The sequence below is a fragment of the Otolemur garnettii genome, unplaced genomic scaffold (genome assembly GCF_000181295.1).
Source record: "Otolemur garnettii isolate 467f Iridium unplaced genomic scaffold, OtoGar3 scaffold00013, whole genome shotgun sequence".
Classification (NCBI taxonomy): Eukaryota; Metazoa; Chordata; class Mammalia; order Primates; family Galagidae; genus Otolemur; species Otolemur garnettii.
Window position 1 is genome coordinate 17,399,846 of NW_003852408.1, and position 26,409 is coordinate 17,426,254.

Consider the following 26,409-nt stretch of genomic DNA (forward strand, 5'->3'; position numbering starts at 1 on the left):
ATGGCATCACAGCTCACAGCAACCTCAAACTCCGGGGCTTAAACGATTTCTCTTGCCACAGCCTCCCAAGTAGCTGGGACTATAGGCACCTGCCACAACGCCCGGCTATTTTTTGTTGCAGTTGTTGTTGTTTCGACAGATTCGAACCCGCCCGCCCTGGTGTATATGTGTCCAGCACCATAAGCACTGTGCTACAGGTGCCCAGCCAGAAGTTTTATTCTTAAGTGTAAAATTTTTGCCTTTGAAGAAAATTCAGATGTAAGTTTATAAAATAGAGACTTTAGTTATAAAAGCCAGGCTACTTAGAGAATTGTTGTGATTTATATCTGTTTCTCTTACTGCTTTCTCTTGTATTCTAGTGACTCATGTTATTGTTCCTGATGGTGCAGTTCAGAGTACCCTGAAGTGTATGCTTGGGATCCTCAATGGATGCTGGATCCTGAAATTCGAATGTAAGTCCCGGATTTGAGGAAACGAAGGAATGAATTAACTAGACTAGTTTCATTTTTCACAGTTATTACTGCCCATGCTTATTTAAGGAACTAATGTTAACTTTCTTACCTCTGGTTAGTCACTGCATTTTGAAAAAGCTTCTTATTAATGATAACATTTAGATATTATTATAGACATCTACAAATATTTTCTGCTTTTATAGTCTTTTTCACTATAATACCAGCGATTTTATTTAATGAAGAGTAAATGGAGTATATAGTGTACTTTTGAGCCTAAGCAACCCATATTAATGTTAAATGATACATTTAATTTAATAAACAAGTTTCAAATATATAACATGACAGGTTTATGAAATGAAAGTAGTTTATTTCTTTCCCTTTATGAGATCTAAATTCTACCTGTATAACATCCTTTTGGTCTCTTAGTTAATCCAGTATTTTTAGGAAGATGTTGAGAAATGTGGCCTCCCCTGTACTATTGGGTTCCAACCATCTCAGCCTCCCCTGAAATGTGTCCCTGCCCCCTCTCCTGCTGGCAGTCGGCCAGCACCATCCTCAGTGCTGCCTTTTGCTGGCCCTGTTGTCTCTTGTTTTTCTTATCCTTGGATTCACTGAGGACTTACAAAGAACACTGTATACGTGGTTGTTTTCTACTTCTCAACAGCTAAAGTATCTACTTTTGATCAGTTGGCGAAAATAGGTCAGTGGAGTAATCTCTTTTGTTTACTAATTGTTTAGGAAAGATGAGCGGCCACACAGGGGTAACATGGGGAGCCTTGTAATGACACAGTTGAGCATCCTGTTCATAATCGTGGTTTCTACACAAGACTGTGTATGTGATAAAATTACGAAAACCTGCACATGCTCTCATGCACACGTGTGTGTACCTGGTGAAATCCAAATAAGCTCTGTGGGTTGTGTCAATGTCTGTTTGTTGGTATTTGTATAGTTGAGTAAGCTGTTAACATTGGACAGTGGAGGAAAGGTGTATGAGGTTTCTTTGTATATATTTTTGCAACCTCCTTTGACTATAATCGTTATTTTGTTTGTTTGTTTGTTTTGCTGTTTTTGGCTGGGGCTGGGTTTGAACCCACCACCTCCAGCATATGGGGCTGGCACCCTACTTCTTTGAGCCACAGGTGCCACCTGACTATAATTGTTTTAAAATAAAAAGTTAAAAAGTAGATATATTTAGTAAAACTTTTGGCTTAAGAAGCAAAAATGGATTAAAATTAGTTTTTAAATAACTATTTTATGGCTTTGTGCTTTGAAGGTTTTATGGTAGAATGGTAGACTGCTTGATTCATCAAAAAAAATTTTTTTTTTGAAGACAGAGTCTCTGTTGCCCTGGGTAGAGTGCCATGGCATGGTAGCTCACAGCAACTTCAAACTCTTGGGTTTGAGCAGTCCTCTTGCCTCAGCCTCCCTAGTAGCTGAGACTATAGGTGCCTGCCACAACACCTGGCTAGTTTTTCCTATTTTTAGTAGAGACAGGGCCTCGCTGTTGCTCAGGCTGGTCTCAAACTCCTGAGTTCAGGCAACCCACTGGCCTGGGCCTCTAGAGTGCTAGGATTACAGGACTGAGCCACCACACCCAGCCTGGCAAGATCTTGATTATATTACAGATTTAATCCTTAGTTAGAAGTTAATTTGGTTTGTAAAACAGTTTCCTTTCAGCAATTGGTATCATGTTCTTTTTAAATACAGCCACCACTTCTTTTCTTGTGATATTGGCCGTCACCGAGGCAGCCTGATCCCGCTAAGTGGCAGTGACTAGCAGTGCCAGTTCCTCTGATTGGGACCAGTTGGAGAAGTTATGATAAATAACTGGACTGATTTACCCTTTACATGGGAAAAAAGCCAGTTTCCTTTATATCTCACTTATTATTGAACTCTTTTTCCTTTCAAATCTATGATAAGTCTTATGAAGCCTCCATATTTAAAAAACTCATTTAAAATGATTTTATGTTATTAATGCTTTTGTGCCAAACCTGTGGCTGAAACTTTGCTGGTAGTTAAGGAAGAAAAGGATTTTTATAATAAGATCTCGGTAATAAAGATGCTATGTGAAAACTTGAATGTTAAGACTTTTACTTACCTTTGAGTCTAGTTCTTGTGAATACACTGAACTGGTATTTGATTACACGTACAGGCTACATGATTCCTTTCCATAAAATCTGCCTTCTTTGGGAAATTTAAATTTTGACACTTCAGTGGCCTGGCCATGTTATTTTTACCGAATTATTGATGGATGTAAGCTAATTTAATAGTGTGCTAATTAGTGATTCTCACAGTAGTGAATACCATCCTCTAATGTCACTGGGTTCTTTTTAGTATAAAGGACAGGTAAACCTCTTATTACAGTTCATAGCCTACATTTTCTAATATAGAGTCCAAAGAGAAATAGCTTCAGAGTTTGGCGCCATCCCGTTAGTTACTGGGTTTGTAAAAATACGGCAAGGACTTCCAAGTACCATCTTTCCTAATGTATATATTCCTCAGTGTTTTGTGTGTTTTTTGTTTTTTAAAGAGGGGTTTCACTATATTGTAGAGTCTGACTTTGAACTCTTTGGCTCCGGCCATTCTCCCACCTCAGCTTCCCAAGTAGCTGGAACCACTGTGTCTGGCTCAGGTTGATTTTTAAAAGTGTTTCAGAGTTATTCAGAAGTATCCGAAAACATTTATATGATGTGTACATTATAAAAAGTAAGGTGGACCAAAGCTTTCAAACTCAATCATAAAGATTTATGACTTTATGTTTGCATCTATTCATTAGCTTGCTGGTAGACAAACTCTTTACTGGATTAACTATTAAGAAACCTTAATTTAAACTTTTTATGAGATTTTTGATAAACTAAATAGATTCAAGAGGAATTTTATTCTAAACTTTCTTGTAGATTATTGACTCATTTTACAAATTTAATAAAAAGAATTAAATCCAGTGGAAGTTTTCTGTTCCAAAGCATTCTGTCTTAATTGATTGATACCTCTCAATTTCCTACATTTTTTAATGTAGAATATTTTACAATGGCATAATTAATGGACTTAGCATGAGGATTCCAAGAATAGCCAATCTGTTTCATCATATTTATTTTACAGTATGGTATTTATATTATATTTTACAGAAATAAGGATAATAGGAAAAGTTTCTTCAAGATCAAATTTGTGGCTCACACTCTGTGTCAGTCTTGCTATTTGGTGCTAATTCCACACAGGCAATTAATTTAATAACCACCCTGCTGCAAGGATGAATTTTGGTAATTAAAGATAGGGATAAAATGAGAGAAGATACATAAATAAGTCATTTTATTAATGTCTTAGAGTGTGAAAAAGATGAAATGGCATCTTAAGGATGCAAACTAGCCTTCAGAAAGAAAATATTTTTTTACTGGCTTATTCTTTTAGCTTACTGCTTTTCTATCCTTACTTCTTTATAAGAAAATTTAATTCTGCATCCTCATTTCTCAGTTCATTGTAAGGGGAAGGACAGATGGTTGTCATCTTTTCTTTAATAATCTCTCCCTCGGTCCCACTCTCATCTCAGTTTAAATAAAATTGCAGCTGCAGAAGTTTTAAAAGTCCCCAGCACCTTAGGGAATGGCTGCAGGATTGTGCCAAACATTTTACCTTGGACTTGCATCTGTGAGATGGGGAAGGACAGTATTACAGTATTTTTATGTTTTTTTGTTTGTTTGTTTTAGTTGAGGAGAGATAGACCCTAAAAAGCAATTATCATATCATCAATTTATAAATAACTTAATAATGAGGCTAATAAATTCATTCTTAAAATTTGTTTCTCAAATGGATATTGAGAGTGCTATGACATTTTAGAAATTTTAAAAATGAATGCAATTTTTATTCTATTCAAACTTTGCTAATCATCAGAAAAACAAATGTATATACCAGAGCATTTCTGTAAACTAAGACTGATAAGGCAACTTAACGCTTATAAATAGAAGTCCTTCACCAAGATTCTCTAGGGGGAAAGCAAACAACATCCTTTGATCCAGTACGCCCACTATGAGGATTTGCCCTAAGCAAATAAAACAGGTGAGAGACAAAAGGATTGGCATTTTTATTTCTACTTGCAAGAAGTAGGGAGAATAACATAATATGAGATGATTAAGAAAATTCTTAATGCTTAAAGATATTTACTGAAAAATTCGTATTTGAATATGATAAATATTAAGAGAAAAATATTATGAACACAGGACCGTTTAAATTTTTTTTCTTTCTTTTCCTTATTTTTTTTTTTTTTTTTTTTGAGTCAGGGTCTCAATCTGTTGCCCAGGCTGTGGTGCAGTGATGTCATCATAGCTAAGTGCAACCTTAAACTTCTGGGCTCAAGTGATCCTCCTGCCCCAGCCTCCCAAGAAGCTGGGACTACAGGTGCCTGCCACCAGACCTAGCTAATATTTTTTTTTTTTTCAGATTAATATGAGGGTCCATATGATTAGGGCACATTGTTGAATTTATCAGGTAAAGTCTGAGTTGTAGCTGTGTCTTTCACCTGGGACGTGTGCTGTATACCCAGGTATGGAATGTGTTGGACGGGAACTTATCAAACACTCTCACCCCCCTCCTTGAATTGAGTTTTTTTTCTCATGTGAGCCCTGTAGTTATTACTCTAATGGTTTCAATTTAGAATTGGGTATATGGGATGCTTGTTTTTTCATTCTTGTGATACTTTATGTAGGAGAATGTTCTCCACATTCTTCCAGGTTGTTGGAAAAGATAGAAAATCTCCGTGTTTTTGTGGCTAAATAGTACTCCAAGGTATATGTGTACCACAATGTATTAAGTCACGCATGGGTTGGATGGCACTTGGGTTGTTTCCATTGTTGTGATTGTGAATTGAGCTGCTGTAAACATCTGGGTGTAAATGTGCTTTTGATAAGATTTTTTTTTTTCTTTTGGGTAGATACCTAGTAATGGGATTATAGAATTAAATGGAAAGTCTGCATTTAGTTCTTTGACAATTCTCCATAATTGTTTTCATAAAGGCCGTACTAGTTTGCAGTCCTACCAACAGTGCAGTATTCCCTTCTCTCTGCACCCATGCCGGCATCTACTACTTTGGGACCTTGTGATGTGGGCCAATCTCATTGGGGCTAGGTGGTGTCTCAAAGTGGTTTTGATTTGCATTTCTCTGATGATTAGGTACAAGGAGCATTTTTTCACATAGTTGTTGGCCATTGTGAGAAAAGAGTCTATTTATGTCTCATGCCCAGTTTTTTATGGGGTTGTTTGATCAGGTCCCATTTATTTGTTTTTGTTGTTGCTACACTTGCCAATGTGGTCTTCTCCATAAATTCTTTTTCTTTTTTGTTTTTTTGAGACAGAATCTCAAGCTGGTGCCCTGGTTAGAGTGCCATGGAGTGATAGCTCACGGCAATCTCTAACTCTTGGGCTCAAGCGATCATCCTGCCTCAGTTTTTCTATTTTTAGTAGAAATGGGGTCTTGCTTTTGCTCAGGCTAGTCTTAAACGGGTGAGCTCAAGCTATCTACCCACCTCGGCCTTCAGAGTACGTAAATTCGTTTTCTAGACTGGTAAGATTCAGAGTTGTTCCCACACTTTCTTCTAGAGTTTTTATCATTTTGTCTTTTAGGTTTAAGACTTTTATTCATCATGAGGTAATTTTTGTAAGTAGTGAGAGGTACTGATCCAGTTTTAGCCTTTCATGTGTGACTAACCGGTTCTCCCAGCACCATTTGTTTAATAGGGCTGATTTTCCCGTTACGCTTTTGTTTGGTTTATTGAAGATCAGATGTTGCTGTGAGGCTGGTTCATCTCTACATTCTCTATTCTGTTCCACAGATCTGTGTCTTTGTTTTTATGCCAGTACAGTGTGGTTTTGATCATTCTACACTTGTAGTATAATCTGAAATGTGGTAATGTGATGCCCTTACATTTGATCTTATTTTGTAGAATTGCAAAGGATGCTGAATTTTGTGAAATGTTTTTTCTGTATATATTGAGAGGATCATATGGTCTTTGTTTTTAACCTGCGTCTGTGTAGGGAATTACGTTTATGGATTTACATATGTTGAACTAGTCTTGTATCCCTAGGATGAAGCCCACCGGCTTGTAATTTTTGTTTGTTTGTTTTGTTTTTTGATGTGTAGAGGAATTCTGTTTGCTAAGAATTTATTGAGTATTTTGTTTCAATATTCATTAGTTATATTCATCTGTAGCTTTCTGCTGTGTCTTTTCCTGGTTTTGGTGTCAGGGTGATATTATTTTATTTCTGAGACAGAGGCTCATTATGTCACACTTGGTAGAATGCTGTGGCATTACATCTCACAGCAACCTCAAACTCAAACTCAAACTTGGGCTTAAGTGATGCTCTTGCCTTAGCCTCCCAAGTAGCTGGGACTACAGGCGCCTGCCACAATGCCCAGCTATTTTTTTGTTTTTGTTGTTGCAGTCGTTGTAGCTGTTTAGCTGGCCCGGGCTGGGTTCGAACCTGCCAGCTTACGTGTATGTGGCCAGCACCCTACCCAATGAGCTATAGGCACGCCGCCCTTGTCAACATTTTAGAATAGGTTCTGCAGTATAGGTACAAGCTCTTTGAAGGTTTAGTAGAATTCTGTCTGGTCCACGATACTGGTTTGTTGGAAGTTTTTTTATTATTGCAATTTCAGTGCTTAATATTGTTCTGTTTCTTCCTAGTTAAGTCTAAGGAGGTAGTGTGACTACAGTAATTGGTCCATTTTTTTCTATGGTTTCAAATTTCTGGGTATAGAGTTTTTTTTATAGTATTCAGTGATGATCTTTTCTATATTTGAGTTATCTGTTATTTCATCTTTTTTGCTTCTGATTGAGCTTATTAGAGATCTTACTTTTCTATTTCTGGTAATCTGGCCACAGGTTTACCAATTTTATTTGCCTTTTTAAAGAACCAACTTTTTGTTTCATTGATCTTCTGAATGATTCTTTTGTTCTTGATTTCATTTAGTCTATGTTGTTAGGACTATAGGCCTGTGCCACCATGCCCTGATAATTTTTTTTTTTTTTTGTAGAGAATGGGGTCTTACTCTTGCTCAGGCTGTTCTCAAACTCCTGACCTCTTACTCCTGCCTTGGCCTCCCAGAGTGCTAGTGTTATAGGCATGAACCATTGTGCTTGGCTGGATAATTTAGTAATTTTGTAGAGATGGGGGTCTTGTTATTTTGCTCAGGCTGGTCTCCATCTCCTGGCCTCAAGTGATCTTGACCTCCCAAAATGCTAGTATTACGGACATGAGCCACCATACCCCACCAGAGTCATTTAAATTTTTCAAAACATAAAACAATAACATCTTTACTTCAAACAATATATGAAGTCTAATAGTTAGACTTAACAAACTCATCCTAGAAAAAGTGCTACATATTTCATTGCTGTATATCACAATGGTCCCCTTCCCAGCACTCCCCTTGGGAAGCTATACACTGATGGCAACAGCCTAGTGTACCTTTCAAAGCAATTTTGGAACTCTTCCGTAATTGTGGAGTGGCTATCAGAGTTGTCATATGACACCCAAAACATGCAACAACAATGATGAACGCCACTCAGCAAGACACTGCCACATGTCAACACAAACACAGCTGTGAGACACTGACATCCCAGGTTCTGAAACCTTCCTGTGCAGTTTATACAGTGCTCCAGTGCAGTAGGGCGTGTTCATGAACTTAATTGTCACACTTTGTCTGATAGCTCTGATGGCCATTCCAGAAAAAAAGAGTTCTAAAATTGCGTTGACAGGTAGATTAGACATCAATGTATAGCTTCCCAAGAGGAGTCCTTCAAAGGTGGCTGTAGTAATATTCAGCAATGAGGTATGTAGTACTTTTTCTAGGGTTAGTTTGTGAACTTAGTTGTCAGACCTTGTGTGAGGGTGTGAACACATATGAGTAAAAGAATAATAAAAAAAAATGGTGGATTGGTGGGCTACTGAAGAGGCCTATCTGCCTATAATGGTTTTAAAGAAATTTTCCTGTTAATCAAATTCTAATTCTGCAGGAATGAATACAAACTTTTAATTTCTAATAACAGTTAGAAGATAAATATATTTTTATTTTAGTCTTCTCTAAAATTGAATTGGATAGGTAGGAGATTTGGTCTTAATGGTGGAGTACACCCCCTGTGTGTGTGTTCCTCCCATCTGAGACACCCGATTTCTTAATGTCTCTTCCATAGACCGAGCTAATACATTTTAATATGGTGAGTTTTCCTAATCAAAACAGAAATTTTTGTAAAACATTTGGAATTTTAATGTATTATTTAAAAACAACACTGAGCGTGAGTCTTCTCATGTTTTTGAGAATTTGTGGTCATTAGACTGAGTTTGATCTTTAATCATACCTATGCCAACATAGACTATTTGAATAGTATTATTCATAATACATCATCTTAGAGTTGATACCCACATTTGCCTGAGATAATGTTATGATATAGTGATATATTTTTGTGATAGAATTTGATCTGTTCCTCCATATGCATTAAGTGAAAGAAATAATTTGAACATACAATCATGTGAATAAATGTGTTTTTATATATAAATATGCTTATAACTAGAATATTAACTTAAAAATAGCACAAAATAAACAATTGATTAATGGTATTTACATGGAATCATACAATGTAATGAATATTTCTTGAGATATCCCAAATCTGGATGGGCACATTTAATGTGAAAATTTTACATGTTCAACCTTTATTTCATTGTCGTTTTACTCAATTGGGTATCACAGGGATGTCTCACTTTTTTAACTCTTGCTGCACATTGGAAGTGGAAGAGTTGTCTTGAGCACAAGACAACTGTGTTTATAAATACACAAACACTACTAAAATCTGATTAGCAGTAAAAGGTCCATGCATACTTTTCATGATATCCAACACCACAGGTAAGCAAAAGAATCCTCAGAAATCAGCATGCTTCTGGCCCATCGACCTGTTTGAACACTGCTGTAACAGGGCTTCTTACTGTGGTTTCTCTTTTTTCTAAAGCTTAGTGCTATCATATTCTATTGAATTAAAAAGCGTCACTTAAAAACATTTGCAACAAAATTATTTTTTATAAGCTGGGTATTGATTTTAATATAGAATTAGAAGAGAAATTCCTCAACATTAATTTTAGTTATATGCTATTTATCTCGATTGACATAAATTCCTACTTTGGATCTAATGACTTATTTATTAAAACGTACGCTTTTATGTAGAATAGTGATGGTTGATTTTTTTATTTTACCCTTTTTCAAGGACATTTGGTGTTCACTAAGAGTGATTTTTAATTCTGGTTTTCAGTGCTATTTCGGTTACAAATAGCCAGTAGCTCCTGAGAACAATAGTTCTTCAAAGTATGGATTTTGAGAAAAGTGAGAAAATTCCCTAAATGGTCTTTCATGCAGAATTAATTCTGCCACCCCGTGCTTGGACGTTTAACAGATCTCCATCTTGAAGTTTTCTTCATCATCTTATTCTCTAATCATTCAGGAATCCCTTTTTTTCTACTCCGTCTCATTTGTATTCCTTTTTTTTTTTCCTTCTTCTCAAATTTGGAGAAGTGACTAAGTATAATACAAATCTGTGAACATCATTCATTGTTCATATAGCTAAAATGAAAATATACGTCCATCAATGTATATACTTTTGCGAGGTAGGAGGTAATAGTGGTGTTACTAGTGATTGAGAAGAAAGGAGTATCTTTCTGCATAGTACAAGTTTTTTTATTGTTGTAGCCCCAGAATTCATAAACTACATTATTCTGCAAAAATGCCAGTCTTTGCTATGGTAGCCAGACATATCTTAATGACTTTAGGTTAATGGCCTTGGGTTGAGTAGTACTTTGAGAATTGGACTGCTTACTTTATATCTAAAAGTAGTAAGATCTTAGGGTGAAAGGAAATGGTAAGACATGATCAGGAATATACTTGGGCTAAAAGAATCCCTTAGTTTTAATGGATAGGTAGATCATCTATTTATTTTTGCAAAGTGAGAGCTTTAGTTAAAAATCTTAAGCTGGGCTTGGCGCCTGTGGCTCAACCGGCTGGGGTGCCAGCCACGTACACCTGGGGTGGCGGGTTCGAATCCCCAGCCCGGACCCGCCAAACAACGACGGCTGCAACCAAAAAATAGCTGGGCGTTGTGGCAGGCGCCTGTGGTCCCAGCTACTTGGGAGGCAGAGGCAGGAGACTCGCTTGAGCCCAGGAGTTGGGGGGTGCTGTGAGCTGTGATGCCACGGCACTCTGCCCAGGGGGACAGCTTGAGGCTCTGTCTCAAAAAAAAAAAAATCTTAAGCTGTAAGAGAACATGTAAAAAGAAAGACGAAATAAAGCATGCATTTTATAAGGATATCTTCCCCCATTTTTCAAGAATGTATCATTCTAGCGTATGCAGAAATCTGTGTTTACATAAGTAGCTTATTAATGTACAGTCATTTCAGTTTGGAAATTACTAGTTAAGAAGGCTAACTAAAATGTGGTCTTGTATTTGCATTTTTTCTTTGAAAGGGAGAATCAGATGCGATATTTTATGTTGAACTCTCTTTGCCACAGTTTGTGGAATAATTATGGGGTTTATTAGCAGTTATTACTAATTTGAAATAGTTTAGTTAAATTTTTTTTTTTTTTGAGACAGAGCCTCAAGCTGTCCCCCTGGGTAGAGTGCTGTGGCATTACAGCTCACAGCAACCTCCAACTCCTGGGCTCAAGCGAGTCTCCTGCCTCCACCTCCCAAGTAGCTGGGACCACAGGCGCCTGCCACAACGCCCGGCTATTTTTTGGTTGCAGCCGTCATTGTTGTTTGGCGGGTCCGGGCTGGGGATTCGAACCCGCCACCTTAGGTGTACGTGGCTGGCGCCTTAGCCGGTTGAGCTATAGGCGCCGAGCCAGTTTAGTTAAATTTTAAGAACAGTCTTTAATTTGGTGGAAAATCGCCTGTTTTAAAATCTTGACATCTGCACGTATGTTTAGAGATTGAGGATTACAGTCTCTATTACACTTCAGATGTGTTAATTACTAGGAATGCTGTGAAAGTTCTCATTTTTTTTTAAATGGAAACTAGATTAAGAATTCTTGCTATAGTTTGCTTAACTTTTATTGAATGAATAAAACCTTAAACTACCATCCATTTTCTAGGTGTGTTAATTAGGTGATGTTTGGTAGCTGGTACAATCTTCCGCCTCATTGATGATGCTAATGTATCACCATTTAAATTGCTGAAAGTCTGTTTCATTTTCTGTCTTAAAAAACTTTTCATTTTTTTGTATGTGGGGGTATAAGCACAGTGTTGCTACATTGACACATTACATTGTGGTGAAGTCAGGGCCTTAAGAACATATACTACAGGACCACATGTGTTGTACCCACCAGACATCTTCCTATCATCCACTCTTGCTCTCTGAAAGTTTGTTTTATAGTTATTTCATTCTTATTGTTTCATTATCTAGCTATCTGTTTAATTACTTATTTATTGTGCCAGACTCTCTCTCTGTAGTCCTGGGTAGTGCACAGCTCACAGCAACCTCAAACTCTGGACTCAAGAGATCCTCTTGTCTCAGCCTCCTGAGTAGCTGGGACTACAAGAGTGCACCACCTTTCCTGGCTGATTTGTCTTTTTTTAGTAGAGATGGTGTCTCACTCCTGCTTAAGCTTGTCTCAAAGTCCTGAGCTTAAGTGATCCACCAGCCACAGCCTTCCAGAGTGCTAGGATTATAGGCATGAGCCTGTTTTACTTTTCAGTAAATCAAGTCACTTGGCTAAGAGAGTCACTAGGAGTTGATATGAATTTGTGATTATGGTAAATGTCTGCTGAGAATTATGTCTTCATTCTGAAACTCACGGTCCAAGTTAAAGTGGTTGCTTTGGCATCAGTCGGATCAAATGAACTCATCAATGCACTGCAGACGAAACTTCATGTGCTGTTTTTCCTACGGTCTCCCCCCACTCTAAGATGGCGGGCAGGCTTTACCACTTGGCATACTTTTTGGCTTCTCTCCCCAAACTATCCTCCTACCCAGTTGTCTGTTAAGTCACTGTGTGGTTTATTGTAAGAGAAGTACAATATATCAACTCTAAGAAGAGATGCTTTGTTTTTTACAACTAAGAATAAAGATTTACCGCAAACAAAAAATCTCGATCTAGAAGTTAGAAGATTTCTGAGTTTTCATCTCAGTTGTGTCATTGCAAAAGCTGCTTAAATCTCTAAAGACTGAAGTTTGCTACTCTATAAAATGAGGAGGTTAATTAGCGGAGGCATCGGGACTTTCAAGTTGTCAGTCTGAAGGCTGATAGGATTTATGCGGTTTTGTCTAACATAACTGCTTAATTTTTATGTCTTTAGGTGTAGTGTACAATTTCCTGTTTGTTACAGTCTCTACATCTTCCTGCTACTGCACCAGGCTCTCCATTCATATAATCTGTTTAGCCTTTATTTATTTATTTATTTTTGCAGTTTTTGTCCAAGGGCTGGGTTTGAACCTGCCACCTTTGGCATATGGGGCCGGCGCCCTACTCCTTTGAGACACAGGCGCCGCCCCGCTTCAGCCTTTATATACTTTTGCATTTGCAACCCTTGTAGTTGCTGTCACATCTAGCTTTCAAAAAATTCTTGAGGTTTTCTATGCCATGACTGCAACTTTCACAAAACTGTGTCACATTCATCATGTTGTTATAGACCTTAAAACTGTTCCTTAGTTTCCATTCTATAGTTGATACATGTATTAAGTGGCATAAGGAGTTGGCACATTGTTAACTTGAAATAAGAGAATAGCAGAGGAATGTATTTGCTCAGCTTAGTAATTATAATTATTCGATGTTTCTGCCTGACTTTACAGAAATTTACTGAACAACTGCCATGAAGCTGAGCACTTCATGAATTGAGACACACACTCTAAGGGCACTGCTTCCTCCCCGCAGAAGGGCCGTGCGCCTTGTTGGTGTTCACCATCTCATTTCTCTTGAATTCCAGTATCTGTTAAAACTAAAGTTTTTTTGACTGACTTGACTAATGCCTGCACATTGTCAAGGAGTAGCAGATACTCTTTTGATATGTTTCTTTGAAAGTTTAAATAAATCAATCAGATAAACCCATGAAATATATAAGCAGCCAGCATAGGCACAACCTGTTTGCTTATTTCAGCAATTAGTCGTTAGCCACTGATTTGACACAGTAGATGTCATAGAAGTGTTCCGTGTTCTGATCCGCGGCTTTACCTGCCGGCACAGTCATTCATCTAAAGACAAGCTATTATGAATGCGCTGCAAATATCATGAGGAAAGAGATTTAGGAAGGGAACTGCATGCTTAAGTGATTAAGAAATGTAAGAATAATAATTTACGTGTAAAATGATGAATTTAAGTCAGTGACTTCACTGGGTTGCAAATGTTTTCTGGTTTGGCTTTTTTTTTTTTTTTAAACAGAGTCTCACTTTGCCCTTGGTAGAGCGCTGTGGGCTCATAGTTCACAGCATTCTCAGACTCCTGGGCTCAAGTCATCCTCTTGCCTCAGCTGACTACAGGGTCTTGCTCTTGCTTAGGCTGGTCTTAAAGTCCTGAATCAAGCAATCCACCTGCTGCAGCCTCCCACAGTACCGGGATTACAGGTGTGAGCCACCATGCTCAGCTGGGTTGGCATTTAATTTGGAAGGGCCAGCACACTGGCTGGCAATGTTTCTAGGATGGTATTTTGACCTAGTTAAAAATTTTGATTCTCATTTTCAGTAAACCGTAAATTGAACATTAACTTCATTGGAAAGACAGTCCTTTCCTTAGTGAGTAATTATTAAAATCTGTGGTATTTCTTGAATATACTTTTTATTACATGCATAAAGCAACAGTTTTCATGAACATTTATGATAAGTGGTGAGAATAATAGGCTTCAGAAATTAGAACTTTGGATGCATATGATTCTTGTATAAAAACAATGGCAGAGAGAGATACAAGCACCAAAGCACAGGCAAAACCAACAAACTAAGGATCACATGATAGGGAATTAGGATGTCCTGAGCTTGAGCGTTGAATCCTGAATATGCATGAACAGTCCCAAGTTCAGAAAAGACTCAGTCTCCTGTACTTTGAATGGAGAAAGGGTCAGTTGCTTAAATTTTCTGTCTTATCCGTGTCTTAGAATACACAGTTAAGGCAGTTTCAAAGCATTTTACATATTCACTTTATCCTTTTTAGAGTCCAGGGATTATCTTGTGTACCAGAAAATTACATTTTAGTGTGAAATATACAGGCTTTGGAAAACTAAGCTGACTTGGGTTCGAATCCCCATTCTGCTGAATGGCTTTAAACAGGTTAACGTCTTTGCGTATCAGTTTCCTCCTTGAAATGGCAAGATTGTGCAGTAAATGTTTATTGTTTGTGAAATTTACTTGCTAAATATTTTTTTTTTGTAACTCCCAAATTACTACACTTTTGTAGACCTGTGCAGAGTATCGAAGAATCGGAGTCATTGGACGAGCATGTTCCCAGCTGAGGTCCAACAGGCTGGTGGTTCCCCACCTCTTTTCAGCTCTCATACTGTAAACAAGTCTTTTTCTCTCATGGTCTTATTAGTGCCATGTGTTTTGCATTTCTGTTGATGATTTTACTGTTTATCCTGGCCCCTAAGTATTGTGCTGAAGCAGGGGTCCTCAAACTTTTTAAACGGGGGGCCAGTTCATTGTCCCTCAGACCATTGGAGGGCCGGACTGCGGGCCCCAGGGTGAGTCCGCTGCTAAGCAGGACAGGCAGCAGCGGCAAAAACACCTGCTGGGCCGGATAAATGTCCTAGGCGGGCTGCTCATGGGCCGTAGTTTGAGGACGCCTGTGAGTGTTGGGTAGTGCTCCTAAACTCAAGAAGACTATGAAGTGCCTTCCACTTGTGTTAGATGAGCTTCGTTAAGGCCTGAAGTTCAGTGCCTTTGGTGCTGAGTTGAATGAATCAACAATTCATAATAAATAAGGTGTTTTTAAACAGAAATACATGTATTTAAACTTTAAATGACCAAGGATACAACTGTTTGTTCTAAAACCCTGATAAAAATTACTGTGATACATGTATTGCCGTTTAAAACACCGTATTTATTATACATTGTTGATTCATTAACATTCAATTCAATAATTAATGATTTAATTATTGATCAGTTGATGAAAATATTGGGAACAGAGGCTCACAGGAACCTAACCCTATATTTCCTCCAGGAGTGATGGTTCATTATTCCTAATGCAGTATTCACGCATCCTTTTAGAACAGTGGTTCTCAACCGTCCTGATGCCACAACCCTTTAATACAGTTCCTCATGTTGTGGTGACCCCAACCATAAAATTATTTTCATTGCAACGAAAAGAACTTCCCAAATCCATCCTGCTGCATTTGGGTAAGAGTACAAGCACTTACAGTGTAGATAACAGCTGTTGTCACAGTAATTTTTATCAGGGTCTTAGAACAAACAGTTGTATCCTTGATCATTTAAAGTTAGAAAAGTAAATAGAGAATGTCCTCGGTCGTTCCAAGTTAGAAAAGTAAATAGGATAGAATAAAATAAATTGGGCTTTAAAGAATTTTGTTTTTCTTTTTCCTTCTTTAACCAGAAAATAGTGGTGTGTGATTTTAGCACTGGTTTGGTTAGGACTTCTGGTTGTGGGTATTTTATTTTATATTACAGAAAATTAATGTTTTCAGAGCACTGGACAATGTGCACACATTCAGCTTATGCTGATGCATTCCGTTCACAAGATGACTATTAGCTAACATAGCAGTCACAGTTTCTATAACATGATACTGCTATTATTCTCTACTAATGATAATTTATGAGAAGATGATTTTGTCTTAGAAGATTTTTAAGTGTAAGAAAAATAAACTTAAAACCAAACGAATCATCCTCAGATTCTACTCACTTGTGCTCAGGGAAGCAATAATGAGACATCTTGATATTTGACGTTTTCTTAATGATACTCTACTTTTCATTTTTACATTTAATAATTCCATTTTATTTTTGTTCTGTCAGAATTATAGGGAAAGAAAAAACCTATTTTTGTACTATTTCTTGCCTTAGCAATATTTTCGAATCCCATTCCACTAACATCTCTGAGTCTTCCTTTTTTTTTAGGTGTAAGATATTTTGGCCCTACATTGTTTTCAGATGCATTCAGACACTTTTCTTCAAAAAAAAAAAAAAAACAGTTATTTTTGCTTTTATCATCTTTGAAGTAAATGTGGGCTATAAAAGAATATTTTTCTTTATCTTTCTGATAATTAAATCTGCTCCCATACTGGTTATGTTTCAAAACGTTACTACTTCCAGTTGGAAGAGAGGGAAGAGCTGAGTGTGGAAACATGAATCTTATTGTGTTTGTCTGTAGCTCTCGACCTTTCTTCCTTAACTGACTTTGTAATAGAAATTTAATTCATATCAAATTCTTTAAATTTCTGGACAAGAGTAGGGAATTTTCTTTTCTTTTTTTTTAAAGACAGAATCTCACTTTGTTGCCCTTAGTAGAGTGCCAGTGGGCTCACAGAACCTCAAACTGTTTGGTCCTAAGTGATTCTCTTGCCACAGCCTCCCAAGTAGCTGGGACTACAGGTGCCCACCACAATGCCCGGCTATTTTTTGGCAGTAGTTGTCATTGGTGTTTGGCAGACCCAGGCTGGATTCGAATCCACCAGCTTCTGTGTAGGTGGCTGGCGCCTTAGCCACTGAGCTACAGGCACTGAGCCAAGAGTAGTGAATTTTCTTTGCCAGTATACATGCCCGGACTTGTTCATATCAGTGACATCCTTAATATCTAAAAACATGAGTATAATTACAACTATGCTTGAAAAATTAAATTTGATAATGGATTATTTAGCAGAGAATAATGAAGCAATAAAATTTTATTTAAAATTAAGCATTCAGCAATAAAATAAATCCTACTTTTAACTGAGAGGTCAGGATTAGATTATTGACATGAAGACTCAAGATACAGCATGAATTCTCTTTTGGGGGACAGAGATTATAACTTTTTTTGTACATAATAGGTGCTTAATACAAGTTGTGCCTTCTTAATACAAAAATCCTAAATCTTGAAATGCTCTAAAATCCAAAAATTTTTGAGCACCAGCATGATACCACAAGTGAAAGATTCTACATGCATGATGTGATGGGCTAAAGTTAAACACCTTCAAAATTTTGTTTCTTGTACAAAATTACTGAAAATATTGTATGTGTGCTCAGCGCCCATAGCACAGTGGTCACAGTGCTAGCCACATACACCAAGGGTGGCAGGTTCGAACCCACCCTGGGCCAGCTACACAATAATGACAATTGCAACAAAAAAATAGCTGGGCAAGTGTATAGTATAAATGTCTTAACACAATAACTAAGAAAGTGTGGTGAAGGTTGTATTAACCAGTTAGATGAAAATATTTCAAATGGTATATAAAAACAGCACATTGTACCCCATAATTGCATTAATGTACACAGCTATGATTTAATTAAAAAAAAAAAAAGAATGTCCACCCCGACACATGTGGACTATAGCTTAGGAAGTTAAGGGGCACCCCATGCTTTTCATCTTCTGACAGAATTGCTTGATGTCAGGCACCACAATTATGGAAGTTCTTCCTACTGTTGGAGGATGGATCTTTCAAAACCTGGAATAAAGGACATAAGTCTGTCTTCCTCAAACAGCGGTACCATACCAGTAATTCACAGTTGGTCCCATCAAGGATATCCAGGTGTGTCACTTGACCATACCTGACTGAAAATATTTCTTTATCTAAATAAGAGAAGGGATCTGTTTATCCATCAAAGGGGACTTGCCAGTAATGGACATTTGACAAAGAAGGACAGGAACAGTCTCTACCACAGTGGAGTTTTCAGGATTTACTTTGGATTCCTTCCTAACTGTGATGACAGTGATCACGAGTCTTAGTTTGTCATGGACAGTCCAGGTGTGTCTCTTGTTATTGATAGTGCCTTTCATCTCAAAGTAAAATAGATGATAAATTACATGGACATCCTGGCCCTAACCTTTAAAAAAAAAAAATAGCTGGATGGGCATTGTGGTGTGCACCTGTAGTCCTAGCTACTTGGGAGGGTGAGGCAAGAGAATTGCTTAAGTCCGAAGTTTGAGGTTGCTGTGAACTGTGATGCTGTGGCACTCTACTGAGGGCAACATAGTGAGACTCTGTCTCAAAAAAAGAAAAAAAACATTGTATGTGAAACATGAATTGATTTCATGTTTAAACTTTGGTATCATCCCCAAGATATATCATACATATATGCAAATATTCTAAAATCTAGAAAAGTTCAAAATTGGAAACTCTTCTAGTTTCAAGCATTTTGGATAAACCTGTAAATGTGATTCGGGAAGAGCACGGAAGTAGAAGGCTTGTGTTAGGGAGTGCTTAGCTTTGACTTCCCTGTTATCATCGGTGATCTTGGCAAGTTACTTCATGCTTCTGCATTGGACTTTCCAAATCTATAAAATAGAAAAGCTGCACTAGCTTTTCAGCATCTTTTCTACCTCTTAAATTCTATCATTCTAACCTCTATAAGTTGACCACCCAAGAGACTATCACAGACTGGTCAACATAAGGAACTAGGCCTACTGTACTGACACATACATGTGGTGCATGTCCAGTCCATGAAGCTGAGGAGGTCAGTGTAGGGAAGTGGTCAGTATAGAGGTCCTATTGTATTTTTCAAAATCTAAGCATTACTTTATGTATATATTTGTTGAATATATTTATTCTAAATATATAAAAATACATATTTTTTTCCTCAAAAGGAATTCCCCAATTTTTTTCCTCAAAAGGAATTTCCCCAATTTTTCAATTCTTTTACTTGAAGCTTGCTTGAAGTTCTACAGATTGACTCATGTAAGCCAGAGATGAAGTTTTTTTATATGTCAGTTTGATGTAATAGAGAAGAAAGTTAAAAATGGTTATCTCATAAAGTCTGCATCAGTCTAAGGCAGACCATTACTAACTTGTGGAAAGTATTGCATCTTTGCTCTCAGGCTGATTATTTTAGGTCAAGAGGCCTTTGACTCACCTACAAATGAATCCTAGTTTATATCAAATGCAATCCTGGGACAATTCTGGTTTTGGAGCAGATTAACTGTGGGTTTTACATCATGCTTCAGTTCAGAAAGGAGCCCCTTTTATAGGCGTACGCATAGTTTACAGGCCAAGCAGCACTTCTTCTGCGTGGGGGTCATTTTTGTTGTTGTTGTTGAATATGTGAGAGATCAGCTAGACAGGCATTTATTTGCCACTGGCATTTATTAAGAGTTTTCCAAAATACTGTTACATTAGTATATTTCCAACATAGATGTCTACTTGTTAATCAAAAGTATATGTTTATGCAGCCATAAATTCTTTTCTGAATAAGTTTGAAGCCATTAGATATCAAGTGATAACAGGATATAACATTTTGATATTCAAAACTACTTTAAAATAATGAAGAATTTGGAATGTTAATGAACTCTTACAGGTACCGTATTTTTTTTAAATTTGTGTGGATAGAATGGATTCTTTAATGGTTATGTCTTTAGTGTATTTCATAAGAAGCACACTAGACAATGGGACACCTGCCTACTGTCCAGACTTTACCAATATCCTCTAAGCTCCCGTTCCATGGAAAGAACATAATAAATGTTGAAGAATGCATAAGTGAATAATTAATGTTCTAACCTGAGTGATAAAACTTAGGTTATTGAGCAAAATAATCTCAAAGGCAAATAGCAAATTGTGTTGGGGTCCTGCCCCGAGAGCAGCATCCGCTGAGACCTGTGGAAACTGGCAGTGATCAACTGAAGAAACAGAGTTAGAAGCAACGGTCAAGAAAGACAAAGAGACATAGAGTGGAATTAAAAGTGGGAGCTCAGGGGTCCATTGCCCGTGGTGGGATTCTGGCATTGGCCCATAATGTTTGCTCCACTCTGATTTTATTGAAGTCTCTTTGCCCAGAGTTACCTTGCAGTTTCTTGGATTGATCACATCAGCTCCTATTCTTACTACTATTAACCTTAAGGGTGACCTTCAATAATCTGAAATCTAAGCCTTGTATTGGGAGAGCCTCCTGCTTGAGGTCACACACACAGATTTCCAGGTGGGTGTTAAGCTCCAGTTCTCTGGAGTAAAACGCCTCCAGCATTAATCTCCTCTGAGTGATGGGTGGGAAGGAGGCATTTTCCTCCCATCACCACTACAGAGGATTTTCCTCTCCAATAAGGGACATAAGCTCTTCTGCCCATATCTCAGAGCTCCAGCTACTCCTTGGGTCTCTGCCGCAGGCACATGCAAATCTCCACATTGCCTATCTGCTTTGCCTGTTTAATGGGTAGGAAACGCCCTAGAAGATATATCTTTTCTAGGACTTGCCATAATCTCTTCTTTGGCCAGTACTCTCCTCAAAGTGCTCACAGACCCAGCAGGGTGTTTGTAAGCTGTATCCCTAACAGGCTCGAATTTCAGAAAAGGTAAAAAGCTTGCTAGCAAAGGCTAGCTTAAGTGTAAGCTAGCTGACTTCTTTGTTCTGACTCACTCAGCTTACTTTTTTTCCTTTTTTGGGGGGCGGGTGCATTCCTTTGCCAAGAAAAGGGTTTTCAGTCCCCATTCTCTCAGTAAATTGCGTGAAGGGTTTGTTTTTATAACAAAGATAATTTGTCCAGCTTCTAGAATGTTTCTTAGATTTTATCCAAAGAAGCCCTGTGAACTAGGTGGTATTGTTATTTTCTTTTTCCTTTCCTTAGGCAAGGGAGCTAAGGCTAAAAGACTTTAAGTGTTATAATTATCCGGAAGCAAATAACTGGAATAGCTTAGTCACTTGACTCCAGATCTCAAATTTAGTTTGGTTACACATACATGCTATCACAACAGGCACATGAGAAATGTATACATGCCATCAATTCTGTGCCCCCAACCCCAATGGTGAAAGACAGTATTCCAGGATGTGGCCTTTGGATTAAGCCAATGTGACCTCCCATCTGTAATTGGTCCTGGGCATCCTGAAGGCTCTTACCATTTCTAGATCTTAGCCAGACAACTGGTGCAAGCTGCCAACCTGTGGCCCTGCTTAAGGCCCCCCCCCAACTGGGAGCCACTTAGTGGAATGACTAAACCTAAACCATGCCAGACTGGGCTGTCTCTGTTGCTCTTGTTTTTTAACTGGAAACTGAACATGCTTGTCCAAGCCATCAAAAGAATGCCCTTTCCCCCCTAATAAGCCCAACCCCATCATCTTAACTACCAACTCCAGTGTGTACCTATCAAAGGTCAAACGTGTCCCAGGCTCTGCTTGTTGTTTGAGGCCCTGTTGTGCAGCCAGCTGACACGGGTGCTGTGGTCTAACGCACTTTCCTTACCGGCAGATCATTTATGCTCTAACAGGACCGTAGGCGTATGACTGCCAAAAGGACGAGTGTGGATAATAAATACTCAGTTTAGATTATTGTGGGCTGGACTCATGATGGACTTTTTATTCACCTTAGTTTTCGTTACTGCTGTAAGTGACAATGTAAATTTTTATTATGTTTGAAATAGTCTATTGGTTTGGGTTTCTCAGAAGGGAGATTAAAAAATAGTTATGTTTAGTACTAATTACTTAATCCTTTAAAGGAAAATTTTCTTGCAATTTTCTGATACCGAAAACTAGTTTCAGCATATTTTGCTTTGGCATAAATAAGATTTCTATTTCAAAATAATACTCAACCATGAAGAGGAAACACGGCTTAGGTATATTGCTTGATTTTAATGAGAGAGAAATAATGCTCACTTGTTATTTATTTTACTTTTCTCCTTGTTTTTTGCCAGGGGTGAAAGCATGTCTACAAAAAAAAGTATGTGAACAAGAAGAAAAGTATGAAATCCCCGAAGGTCCACAGAGAAGCAGGCTCAACAGAGAACAGCTGGTATTTTTTCTTTTGATGCTACTTTCATTGTTCTTATTATGACTTAATGTTATTACCACCATCAGGAGAAACTTCTCCTGCCCTTTCAGCAAGTACAGGTGACTGATTAAAATTTTAATTGTGCTTATTTCAAGCACTTGATTCTGAAAGATGATCACAATGAGCAGTAAAATCCAGAAGGTAATAATTTCATACTGTTAATGGATTTTTGGCATCTTGAACATTCCCATAAACCTTTCAGAATCTGAGGTAAATCTCAGATACAGGAAGTGGCTTGAAGGAAGACTTACAGCTGCTGCTTGGATGTCGTTACCATATGTCTTCACGGCCACTTGCTGAAGTTTTAATGGCTAATACGCCATTATCCTGTTGCTATGTATAAGTATATTGGAAGTGACAACATTTCCATAGAAGGGAACTGTGAAAATTTTCTTTCCCTGTAGAGCGCACAGAAGTGTGTTTCATAGCTAATCGGATCCTGAGATATGGCTTCCATATGGTTTGTGCGTCAGTGAGTCCATCTCTGGAACCCTGGAGGCCACACTCTCACGGTGGCATTCCTGGGGACCTTAGGTTAGTAACACACACATACGTAGAGACCTGAATACATATGGGCAGAAGCAAATAAGTCTGTGGAAAAGATGTTACTTTTATCATCTAATTAAGTTTAGCCTTGTGACCCTGAAGCGTATTTCAGATACCCTAGAAGTTCTTGGGCCTCTAAGTCCCACCAAATGTGCGTAAACAGCCTGATAGAAGTTTGATTTTTTTTTTTTTTAATACAAAGCACACCTAGAATTTTAGGAAAGTGAAAAAGAACCAAGTTGGTTACTGAATTGTAGGGAAAAATATTAAAATTATGAAACCTGTATTTGCGTAATTAATTTCTAGATCCAGTTAGTTTTCTTGAAATACAGTTTGTCCCAGTACATCATTAAGTTGATTTTTAACTGCTCGTGACTATTATCGGTTGAGCATCCCTAATCTGAAAATCCAAAGTCAGAAACTTTTTGAGTATCACACCCAAATGGAAAATTCCACATGTAAGCTCATGTGATGGGTCATAGTCAGAACTTTGTTTCATGCACAAAATTATTGAAAATACTGTATAAAATTACCTTCAGGCTCTGTGTGAAACATAAATGAATTTTGTGTTTAGAATTGAGTTCCATTCCTATCTATTACATGAATACAGATTTTCCGGAATCTGAAAAAATTTGAAATCTAAGATACTTCTAGTCCCAAGCATTTCGGATAAGAGATACTGAACATATATTTTTATTTCCTTCATTCATATGTTTTTATTTAAAACTTACTTAATTTTATCTGTCTTTAACACGTTCTTTTCTTGTTATTTCAGTTGCCAAAGCTGTTTGATGGATGCTACTTCTATTTGGGGGGAACCTTCAGACACCATCCAAAGGACAACCTCATTAAGCTCATCACCGCAGCCGGGGGCCAGCTCCTCAGTAGAAAGCCCAAGCCAGACAGCGATGTGACTCAGACCATCAATACGGTCGCGTACCATGCTAAACCCGATTCTGATCAGCGCTACTGCACACAGTATATCATCTATGAGGATTTATCTAATTATCGCCCAGAGAAGGTTCGGCAGGGCAAAGTCTGGATGGCTCCTTCAAGCTGGTTTATAGACTGTGTGATGTCCTTTGAATTGCTCCCTCTTGACAGCTGAACATTATACCAGATGAACATTTCAAATTGAACTTGCACAGTTTCGAGAACCCAGCCATTGTGCTGTTTTTGATCATTCACGTTTTTACAAATAGATAGAGTTATTCGTATGTTTTTCATTGAATTAAAAAAAAAATCTTATGCCAGACTAGGAATTCACTTTGTGTTTACCATTTAGATGCTGAGATTGTTTTAAGATTTTTCTTTTTAAAATTGGCATATTTTTTGATCCATCATGTCTTTCTATTCGTATTATCAGCTATCAAAGATTATTAATGAGATGTTATCGGATGGTTAAATATGCAAGTAGTATCATTATGGTGTCAACCTTTTATTATTCTTTGATGAAAATTATTAACACCTGCCATCAGCAAAAGTACTTGCCATTCTTTAGTTTAGTAAACAGAATATTATCAAATAATTTGTTCTGGATTTATTATAATGAAAAAAGAGCACCTGATTGTCACCATAGGTGTTAAATTCTCCCCCATCTGTATCTGTTAGCTTACATTTTGTTTATTTTGTTTTTTATAATTCACTTTGGGTGTTCCTGAATTTTTTATCCTTGTTTTTTATCTTGTGTAATCATGATTTAAACCGTAACAGCTTTTTGGTGGTGAAAATCAACACTGGGCTCACGGTACATTTTTTTTATTAATATTTCTTAGAAGGTTCTAACAATCTAGCAAATTGTCAATCAGATATTAATACACTGGATTAAGAAGCAATCTTCTTTAAGTAGACCTTGCTAGGTATTGCTAAAATCTTTTTGCAGGTCTTCATTTCTTCCTTTGTAAACTTTTTCAAGTTTTTAGATTGGCATGGAGGCAGAAGTTGGCGACTACTTGACTTAAAACCAATTTTATTCCAGATCATACAAAAGTCCATAATGAGTAAGTGTCAAGGCAGGAGTGGGAAGGGCTTACTCTTCATATCAAACAGTCAAGGCCGTGAGTAGTTGGCAGGACACCACCTGGGAATGGCCAGATCTGCGAGGTTACTGTGGTCCTTGTGAATTGACAAGGATAGATGAGATGATTTTAAAACATTTTTTAAGAAGGAGAATTCTTCATTAAGTCCTTCCTAGAAGTTGAATGTACTTAAAATATTAAAGGCTTGGTGAAGGTGACACTGTGGGACCTGCCAGTTTGGTTGCTCATGAACCAGAAAGGACAGCTGGATTACCACTGGAATAGAATTATTTTTAATTTTAAAATACTAAGAATATGTGAAGTATGAAGTTACTTGGCATCTTAGGAAACACTTATTTGAAAGTTTAAGATTCTGTTTATCTTTTGAAAATACATTTTATTTAATTTCTTCTTTTGTCTCTTTTTCTTATGAAGAAACATTGTGAAAATAAACTGTTATACTTTTGACCTTCCGGGGTGAATTAGCTCTGAAATACTCTCTACAACCAATAATATATTTGTCCCACATTTCATTCTGATGGAGAATGATGAACACCATAACACCAAACAAATCTGAGGGGTTAGATAATGTCTGGATTAATAATTTAAGGCTCTCAGGGATTTTTGGTTGCCATTTTTTTATAGCTGACTTTTAAGTCACTTTCTATTGCTTCATAGGTCACATTCCTAGATAGGTTCATGTGTTTCTTGCATCTGAATTCCTGTTTGTAAAACACCGTTGGGCTTTGCTGCTCACTTTTCTTTGTTAATTTTCCTAGTTTATCCCTCTCCCTCTTTGTCCCCACCCACCCACACACATACACGCTACTAAGCAGTTTCATTTTGGTGTCTTTAAATACTTATTTTCATAGTACTTGGTTTATTACAATTGTACTTTCTGTATGGATGTGCTTGTAATTGTTTTCATTATTCAATCATAAATTTAAGCTTTTTATTTACCATAAATCATTGAAGTTATTTGTGTTTCCATAGATCTGTATCTTCTATAAAATTGGCTTATTCTGTTCTGCTCAAGAATGAGATTTAACATTATTTGTGAGGAAATTCTTATGACTTAACAAAATCATATCTTTTTGAACACTAACGCTTTTTACTTTGAATGGAAATATATCTAATTTACATAAATATTAGGTACTTTATTACCTTAAATAAATTATTCTGTATAGGGTGTAACTTGATAGTTTGGAATCATCATGGAGGGCAGCAATTAGCCAGCATTTCTTCCCTGGTTCCATTAAAGTCAGAAGGTTGGAAGCTTTTCCATCTTATTCCTCACGGCTGCTTCTAGTTCAGCCCACATCTGTCCCTTCTCCTGTTTTCCTTAAAAGTTGCTACTTTATAGCTATTTCTCTGTGTCTATCAATGCTTTACTGTTTCGTATTTAATTTTTTTCTTTTGACTTGCTAAAAAATGGAAACCAGATAGGAAGTATATTGCAATTATGACTGATAAAAGGATAAGTGAGCTA

General features: G+C 37.4%; 1 protein-coding gene across 1 annotated transcript in view; it reads left to right on the top strand.

The window, feature by feature from the left end:
* The window catches only part of BARD1 (BRCA1 associated RING domain 1), a 129,354-nt gene extending 105,097 nt beyond the window's left edge, over positions 1 to 24,257 (top strand). The window contains exons 4-5 of the mRNA XM_012802155.1: positions 22,220 to 22,317; positions 23,678 to 24,257. Of these exons, the coding sequence (XP_012657609.1) occupies positions 22,220 to 22,317; positions 23,678 to 24,010 (431 nt within the window). The 3' untranslated portion in view covers positions 24,011 to 24,257. The remainder of the gene's footprint in view (positions 1 to 22,219; positions 22,318 to 23,677) is intronic.
* The last annotated feature ends 2,152 nt before the right edge of the window (positions 24,258 to 26,409 follow it).